A 9,607-nucleotide genomic window follows, 5' to 3' on the forward strand; every position below is an offset into this window, starting at 1 on the left:
TGACATAACTTTCCTGTGTACATAATACAAGTTGGACTTGAATAGCACAGGGAGAATGAGGAACCACTGTGAACAGAGGCTACAGCCATGAAATCGCAGTGTCCCATGCAGTTAGTGGGCAATATTGTCAGAGAATGTGGTGGAAGATGAGTCAGATAAAATAATCTGGGGTCAGATTATAGAGGGCCATGAGAATAGGGCTGTAGACTTTATCCTATAGGCTGCCTGTCCAGCCATAATCCTAGATCTTATAGGTGCCTATTATAATTGCCTGATGGGGACATGAAATAGGCAGGGCTTTTTAGAAGAACTCTCATTGTTTTGTACATTAGCCTTCCAGGAATTGATTTAAAAGAAGGTAAGTGTTCTATTGCTAAATAATAGTTTAAAGATCATGGAGAACCACTGAGGATTCTTAAGTAGGGCCAGTGATGTGGTTAGATTTATTTGTCAGTGAGTGAGACATCTGATACCACAGGAAAACTGGAATGGAGGCAAGTAGAGACATTTTCGCTGGGGAGAATGGAAAATCTGACTTGGCTTAAACTAGGGCAGTGTCAGAAAAGAAACTACAAAAGTAGAATGCATAGAACTGTTAACTATGAAGAGGTATCTAAGTGGAATGAGAATATGCAGCAGTGCCATAGTTGATGGGGCAGAGGAGGAGTTCACTTCGGGGTTGGGTTGGCATGTGTGTGGTGCTGGAGATCAAATCAGAGCCTCTCATTTGCTGGGCATGTGCTTTTCCATTGAGCTACACCCCCAGCTCTGGGAGTGGTCTTGAAATACACTATTTTGTTTTCTAAGCTTAGCTCTCCTCACTTTCTTGGTTGCAGTGGCTCTGACCAATCTGGAAGATACAGAGAATGCCAAGAGAGCCTACGCAGAAGCAGTTCGCCTGGATAAGTACGCTACTGGGAGAAGGGTACTGGGGAAGGTGGGACTCATCAAAGTCATGAGGTGGTACTGTACCAGTAGTGCTGCTTGAGTCATCCAGACACTACTGCATGGCCATCATACACAGCAGGACCAAATGTAGAAGGATATGGTTCCTGAGGAAGCAGGGATCAGCAGGAATTAATACTCTGAAAAAATATTTCCTGTTCTAAGTTTAGTAATCAGGAAGCCATAGAAAGCCAGAGGCAGCAGTGACCTTGGATTGCTGATTAATTGTGGGCTAGCTGCAATATCAGATGGAATTCAGGGCACAGCTTAACCTAAGATAAACTTGACTCTCTCAGAATTTATTCCACTAGCATCTAGTACAGTAGGGCCCTTTTACAACCTGAGTGTTCTCTGTTGAAGGCTGAGATGCCAGACTTGGTCCCAATACCTGCTTTGCTTGTTGAGCAATTAGTTCCTTGATTCTTTTCCACAAGTGTACATAGCATATTCCCACATTACTGGGTATTGGAGAAATCTCCAATCAGTTTTGTTTTGTTTCAAGTAATGAGAAGGATTTCTAAATGTGCATTTGTTGCAAAGCTCCTGCTCCATAGTATCTGTCTGCCTGCCACAGGTGTAACCCTTTAGTAAACTTGAACTATGCTGTGCTGCTGTACAACCAGGGTGAGAAGAAGGATGCCCTGGCCCAGTATCAGGAGATGGAAAAGAAAGTTAACTTTCTCAAGGATAATAGCTCTCTGGAATTTGATCCTGAGGTATGTCTTTTATTAGCTCTCATAAGTCGTTTTAAGCAAGCTGTCAGCAGACTTTTAGGTCACTCCAAAATAATGCAATTATAAAGGTGTTCTAGGCTCATGACTCTTTTTGGCTTTGACAAACTCATGCTGCAAAGATCATCAGTTAGTTACATCCAAGGTAAACTTTTCTAGAAGAAAATAACAGTAAAAAGAACTTCAGGCTTACTGATTTGTTATTACTCAATTGAGTTGAGGTCTGTGTCTCTGCATAGCTTCTTCCCACTTCCCTTCATGTAGGAAAGGCAGAAGTTAGCCCAATGATACATCAGATTTCAGTTGATGGTTTTGAGATCCTACATGAGCCCTCTTGCTAGCCACTAAAGACAGTCTATATTCTCTGCCCTTTCAGAATGATTCCTTTGCAGTAAATACTTCCTCCTCCAAATGCTAGCCAGCAGACACCATTTCAGCTAACCCTCTTGGTTGGAAGGTCCAAAATAGGAGGGTTGACTAGTCTCTGCCAGTCATGCTTATAACTCTTTTTTTTTTTTTTTTTCTTTTCATGTGGACACAAGATGGTGGAGATGGCTCAGAAGTTGGGAGCTGCTCTCCAGGTTGGGGAGGCACTGGTCTGGACTAAACCAGTTAAAGATCCCAAATCAAAGCACCGAATCAGTTCAACTGGAAAACCTGCTGGTTTCCAGCAGCCTCTGGGTTCCAATCAAGCTCTTGGACAGGCAATGTCTTCAGCAGTTGCATATAGGAAGCTCCCTTCAGGTAGGAGGCTACACAAAGTTCCATAAAAATGTAGTGGGTACAAGCTGCCTGTGCCAACAAAGAGATTACAACTTTGAGTGAGGTTTACATTCTTCAGACTCAGAATATGGTCAGTTTAGTATTGGCCAGAAGGAGGGAAAAAAAAAAGGGTGGCCAAACTAGTATCTGTTTTCTTATAGTAAGCTATGTAGTAGGTAACAGCACCAGCAGACTTAACTGTAAGGTAATACAGTCTTTACAGTTTTAGAAATACATTAGCAAGGCTGGGCATGATGGCACATACCTGTAATCCCAGCTGCCTAGGAGGTTGAGGCGAGAAGATTGTGAGTTCAAGTTCAGTGTACAATTTACCAAGACCCTGTTTCAAGTGTAGGATGGGGAGGAAATACATTAGTAAATAAATTCTGTTATATAGTCTTGCTTTAATTTTCAGTGCTTTATTGTTGAATGGTATGGTACAGGAAATTGAAGATTTTTTTTTTTTCGGTGATTCACTGAAGATAAACTTGACAGTTGCTTTATTTATTTAGTTATTGCCTTCCCTCATAGCTGCAAAGATACACCATCATCTTGCTAGTTTCCCCAAATTTGGGTTTTCTCTTGAAATTTAACTAAGAATTTATGCTAATTGTTTTGTTATTAGGTGTTGGCGGAACATCCCAGCTCACAAAGCCACCATCTCTTCCTCTGGAGCCAGAGCCCATTGTGGAAACATCAGAGCAAACAAGAGAAAAATAGGATCAGGATGACCCTGGAGTAGGGGTTTCTGGGTGAGGAGGTACTAGACCAAGGAATGTTATATGATCAGGCATCGTGGAGGCCAGCACTATTCCCTGTGAGCATCACTGAATTAGAACACAGGGTATTACCATGCTCACGAGGAGCCTAAGGCCTGTGCAGCCCTTTATTGGCCGGATCCACCAGGACATGAGGAGAAGATAGTGTAGTAGATTAAGATTTGGAGCAAGGCGTCAGCTGTGTGTGAAACTTAAGAGCTAGCAAGGCACACGAGCTGTTTGGTTTTAAAAGAACTTTTATCTCCTGGTTGATTCTCCACTTCCTTCATGCAAGGAAAGGCTAAGAGACCTCTGTGTAGTAGCCCTGTGATACTGAAGCCATGGCTTAACTGGGATGATTTTCAGACTGTGGGGTAATCCATCTGCAAGGCAAACATAAATCTTGGATTGATAATATAGTTTTTTCACAGTCTGAAAGAAATGATGAAAAAAAATGCTAAGTTGAGGCCAGACTGGTAAGTATCCAGCTGCTTTTGCCCAAAGGGAATTCAATAAGTCCCTGTATTTGGTTCTTGCAAGAGGTCAGAGACTAGAACCAGATCATGTCAGAACTAGGAGCCATGAGCTGGTTGGGTATCAGCACCAAGGATTTTTTAAAAAGGGGAAAACTTCTTAGCTGAGAAATTTTAGTATAAGACAATCAATGATAATAACCACTAACGAGATGCTATCAATATATTATCTATATGTCCTTTATAAGATTATGTATCATTATTCCTTTGGGGAAAGTTGTAACTCAGGTGTAAAAATAAGAGATCACATTAAAATGTTTAAAAAACTATGATCACTGTCCTCCCTTACCTGTTTCCAAGCCTAGTTTGAAACTAGAGGAAGAACTTCTTACTTGGTATCAGCAGCAGCCCTGCCCTGACAGGGCAGGCATCAATTTGCTGAGAGCTTGTCCCCACTTTTCACTTAAAATGCCTTTTACTCACCATAAGTGGAAGGTTTTCTACTGTGTTTGGAGTTCTTTATGACTGGATATGATTTGACATTGAAGAAGCAGCTGAGCAATTCTCCGTATCTCAGAAACAGAGCAAGGTATCAGAAGTAGAAACCCTTATCTTAGTGGGTATATGACAGAACTGGGCATCCTGAGAAGTTGAGAAAACTCAGTTTCTATATTAGTGTGGAGGCTACATACTAGACTGAACTGGTCTAGTTGAAAAGGTTATTATAGAGGTCTCAGTGAGATGAGAATATTAACAAAGATGGAGAGGAAGGAGGAGACATGAGAGAGATTCAGGTGCTAAAATCAACAGAAACTAGAGATTGACAATGTGGTTTTAGGATGGGGACTCATTTCTGGATTTAGAGTAAAATAATACTGGGGAAATAAAATTGAGGGCTGATTGTGGAGTCTACTTTTAGACATGTTTATCTTCAGGACTTCCAAATAATGATATCACTAAGATAGCTGGATTGCAGGAGTGAAACTGGTTTGAAGATGAAGAGTAATTTGGATTTGAATGATAGCTGAAAATCATAGATTTGAAGGTTTTCTTTGCGATAAGGTACTACCATGCATCCAGTGATTGCAGTCAAGCCAGCAATGCTTTCCACATTAACTTGGGCTTAGATTTTCTTAAAACTTAAATACTCTTAGGTTGTTCCTGTTCAGACTTTTGGGATGTGGATTTGCATTCTGGTGGGAAAACTATTCTAATTTCTATTATGGGGTTGCTTATCACAATTTTAATAAAATTAGGAAACTGAGACTGATTATATAATCAAAGATACAGATGTGGGTTTTGATGATGTGAAGTAGATGCAGGAAAATACAAGTATACTTCAGTAGGTAAATGGATGGATAAATTGTGGTACATCCAGGTAAAAGAATAATTTTCAATGCTAAAAAGAAGAGAGCTATGAATTCATGAAAAGACTTTGAAGCTAATTTAAAATTCTACATACTGTATGATTCCAACTTTCTAACTATGGCATTCTGGAAAAAGCAAACATGGAGACAGTAAAGAGATTGGTGGTGGCCAGGAGTATTGAATAGAAATGTTAAGAGTAGACAATTCTTTCCTTGGTTTTCCTGATCTTAGGGGCAAAGTATGTAATACTTCACCATTGTATGAACCATTGCATTTTTTTTCCACAAATGCCCTTTATCAGGTGAAATATATTCCCTCCCATTTTTGATTTGCTAAGAGTTGCTTTTGTGTGTGTGTGTGTGTGTGTTTGGCTGTGCTGGGAATTGAACTCAGGAACTCAGGGCCTCATGTATTCTAGGCAAGTGTCCTACCACTGAGCTAATCCCCAGCTCTTGCTGAGAATTTTTAGGGTGGCTTTTTTCACTGCCCTAAAACTCATCTGTGCTGTTCATCCTCCTCTCAACACCCTGACCACTACTGATCTTTTTACTATGATTCCAACTTTGCCTTTTCCAGAATGTCATACTGTTGGAATCACTCAGTATGTAGCCATTTTAAATTTACTTCTTTTCATTTAGAAATATGCACTTAAATTTTCTCCATGTCTTTTCATGATTTGCTAGCTCATTTCTTTTTCTTTTTTAGTATTTTTTTTTTTTTAGTTGTCAGTGGTCTTTTATTTTATTTATATGTGGTGCTGAGAATTGAACCCAGTGCCTCACACATGCTAGGCAAGTGCTCTATCAAATGCTGCAGTCTGGCTGGGCACAATTCAGGAGCCACTTATCAAGCAGAAACGAACTTTATTTTTAGAACACACACACACCCCGCACCGAAGGAGCTCTTCAGGAATTCCCTCAGAGCCCAACTGCCACCACTGGCTTCCCACAAGCCTCTCACCCCCACCCCCCATTCCTCCTGCTCTTGAGGCCGATTGGCTGGGTCGCATGGGCGGAGCCAAAAGAGTCCCCCAATGAGCAGCTCCGTGGTCTGAAAGGGCGGGGAAACAGCCCAATGAGCATCACCACAGAGGAGCCAATCAGCTGGCAGCTGGAAGTTTGCTGGGGCCGCTGTGAGCCAATCATCAGCTGGCAGCTGGAAGTTTGCTGGGGCCCCTTCGGCTGTGGCTCTCAACATCTCCCCCTCTCTGTTTAAACAACAAGCATGTGCCTGCCTTAGGTTGTCCAATACTACATATGGTCCTTACCCGTCATCAGATGAGCTGACCTCAAGGTGTCAGCCTCCTGTCTTAGGTTGGTACCACTGCAACTGGATCTTACCCATCATTGACTACCGATCCAGCATACAGCCACACCTGTGGATAACAAGCATTTGGCTTAGGGACAGGTAGTCCTAACTCATTTCTTTTAGTAGAGTTGTAGCCAGTGCAATAATGTCCAAAATATATAGAAAGAAATAAAGCTCTTATAGATGACATGGTTGTTTATCCTGGGGAAATCTGAAGGCATCCTAAAATTAAAACTATAACACTTGATAAGTGAATTTTGTTAAGGTTCTAAGATACAAGGCCAGTGTATAAAAATCAATTGTATTTTTATATATTAGCAAGAAACAATTTGAAAATGAAAGTTTGAAAAACCAATTTAGAGTCAAATATATTTGCATGAAATAGATATGAATTTAACAAAATGTATTTTCCACTCTGAAAACCACAAAAGCATTGCTGTGAAAAAGATGATTAAAATAGAAAGACATACCATGTTCTCTGGAAGATTAAATATTGTTAAGGTAAAAAATTTTCCAAAATTGTTCTATAGATTCTTGTCAATCCCAGCAGGTTTGGGGGTAGAAATTGACAAGTTTGTTTCTAAACTCTTAGGGAGGTAAACAGGACCTAGAACATCCAATGCAATCCTGAAAAAGAATAAAATTGAGGTTAGCTAGCCTGGAGGCTGAGGCCACAGGATTGTAAGTTAGGCTGGCATCCTAGGATGGCAGTTTAGCAAGATCCTGGAAGAAAGGGAAGGAGGAATAAGAACAAGAAGAATAAATTGGAGGATTAATACCACCTTACTTCAAGGCTTACTATGACAGTAATGTGGTACTAGCATAAGACAAATAAGATTAGTAAAACAACATAATCCTAATAAATAGATTTTATGCTTACAGGCATTTGGTTTTGGGGGTCGGGTACTAGGGATTTAACTAGGGTGCTCTAGCACTGAGCTATATCCCCAGCCCTTTTTATTTTTTGAGACAGGGTCTGGCTGGCCTCAAACTTGTGATCCTGCTGTCTCAGCCTCCTAAGTTGCTGGGATAACAAGCATGTACCACTGTGCCTGGTTGTCTTTTTTATTTATTTATTTTTAGTTGGACACAATACCTTTATTTTTATGTGGTGCTGAGGATCGAACCCAGGGCCCTGCACGTTCTAGGCAAGCGCACTACTACCGCTGAGCCACAGGCCGTCTGGTTGTCATTTGATTTTTGAAAAAGGTACCAACACAGTGCAATGTGAAAAGTCTTTTCAACAAATGATACTGGAACAGCTAGAAAGCGATATAGAGAAGAATGAATCTGGGTGATGGAGGTGGGAAGATGTTGGTCAAAATATACAAAATTTTAGCTAGAAAAGTGGAACAAGTTCAAGAGAACTATCATATAAGGTAGCTACCATAATTAACACTATATTCTTGAAAAGTACTAAAAGATTGGGTTTGCCATGAGTGTTACTGCAGACCTGTAATCCCAGTGACTTGGGAAGCTAAGGCAAGAACATCACAAGTTCAGGCCAGCCTCAGCGATTTAGTGAGACTATGTCTCAAAAAGGATTGGGGATGTAGCTCAGTTCCAAATCACCCCTGGATTAAAAGAGTGGCTTTTAAGTGTTTTTACCACAAAAAAAGTTTAGCTAATGCTAAGCTTTTTGGCTAATTACCAAATTAGCCAATTTAGCACAATGTATTCATATTTCAAAACATAACTGTAAACAATATATACCTTTTTTGTCAATTGAAAAGAAATCCAAGCTCAACCTACCACTACAGACATAAAAAAGTAACTCAAAATGGATGATGGACCTAACTGAAAACTGAAGTTAAAAGGTTCCCAGAATTTCTTCTAGGAACATAACCATCAAAATGGCTAAAATGTTGGTAAGGCTGAGGAAGCCTCAACTGTCATACATTATTGGTGGGACTATAAAGTGATTCAGTCACTTTGGAAAAAAGTCCTTCACCAAGTTTATGGATGTTTAGCCAAGAAGAATGACGATATGTCTACACAAATGTAATAACAGCTTTATTCACAAAAGCTTCAAAGTGAAAACTTCTATATTTAGATTATAATATTATTAAGTAATAAAAAATGAACTAAGACAAAAAAAGGATTATTCTCAAAAATATTATATCGAAAGAGAGAAGTTTTATATCAAGGACCAAACACCAAACAATTCCATTTGTAAGTTCCAGAAGAAGCAAAGCAAATTTATCATGGAAAAGAATGGTAAGAGTGGTTGCTTCAGGGGTCAGAGTTAGGGTGGGGAAGAGGCAAAGAGAAGCCATCTGGGGCGACAAACCTTTGTAAAATATAGTTTCAAAACCTTTGTAAAATACTCCGACAGGATGGGTTAGAGAGGTGTATGCTTTGTCAAAACTTAACAAATGGCACACTTAAAATTTGCACAGTTTGTGTGTGGCTCAGCGGTAGAGTGCCTGCCTAGCATGTGCGAGGCGCTGGGTTCGATTCTCAGCACCACATAAAAATAAATAAATAAATGAAGGTATCGTGTCCAACTACAACTAAAAATATTTTTTAAAAATTTGCATAGTTTTACTGTATACATATTCTTACATAAAATAAAACCAGAAATAAATGTTATTACAATAGCTTTCAGATAAGTTTAAACAGACCTAAAGGGACCCAGGAATTGCTTGTTTTGCTTAGTAATAACTAAAGAAGTTATGTGCTACATACTACAGTAAATACTAATCAACAGCCACCATGGGGTAGGTACCATGATTAATTCCATTTTACATATGAGAAAAGTGAGGCTAACAAAGGGTAACTCAGCCAATATTATACAACTCACCATCTCAAAACCCTGCACAGATTTGGGTTTCTCCTGATGAAGTTACCCCTCATTCCACTCAAACCTGACAGAATCTGCTTGGTAAGGATTACTGATTTGGGGCTGCATTCTAAACTCCTAGGGGTATTTTGTATGCTGCACCTTTTCCCAGGATATTTAGTCAAGTGAATGCAAGGAGTTCATCAGGCCAAGGTATTTTCAAATTCATATAAAACCATTTGTGGAAACCTTTGTAAAATACAGTTTCAAAGAAAGGGTTGAAAAGACTAAAGCCTACCTGTTCATCTTATTGTGCCTTTAACTCACTTCTGAATTATCTGCCCTAGGTGACACATCAGTCATTCTTGCATAGCTTAGCCTACTTCACAAAAAGGTGGCACAACCTGCAGAGGGATGCATACATATTCTTACACTCATTCGATGTACACTCACTTTTTACAAAACACACTTCTTATCTTA

The 9,607-nt window shown here is 39.8% G+C and overlaps 1 protein-coding gene across 4 annotated transcripts in view; it reads left to right on the plus strand.

The window, feature by feature from the left end:
- Bbs4 (Bardet-Biedl syndrome 4) overlaps positions 1-3,998 on the plus strand; it is a 67,007-nt gene extending 63,009 nt beyond the window's left edge. For all 4 annotated transcript variants that reach the window (XM_026387744.2, XM_026387745.2, XM_026387742.2 and 1 more), the window contains 4 exons: positions 837-906; positions 1,520-1,661; positions 2,219-2,420; positions 3,064-3,998. In XM_026387744.2, the coding sequence (XP_026243529.1) occupies positions 837-906; positions 1,520-1,661; positions 2,219-2,420; positions 3,064-3,158 (509 nt within the window). In that variant the 3' untranslated portion in view covers positions 3,159-3,998. The remainder of the gene's footprint in view (positions 1-836; positions 907-1,519; positions 1,662-2,218; positions 2,421-3,063) is intronic.
- Positions 3,999-9,607: the final 5,609 nt, after the last annotated feature.

Source organism: Urocitellus parryii, chromosome 6, assembly GCF_045843805.1.
Source record: "Urocitellus parryii isolate mUroPar1 chromosome 6, mUroPar1.hap1, whole genome shotgun sequence".
Taxonomy (NCBI): domain Eukaryota; kingdom Metazoa; phylum Chordata; class Mammalia; order Rodentia; family Sciuridae; genus Urocitellus; species Urocitellus parryii.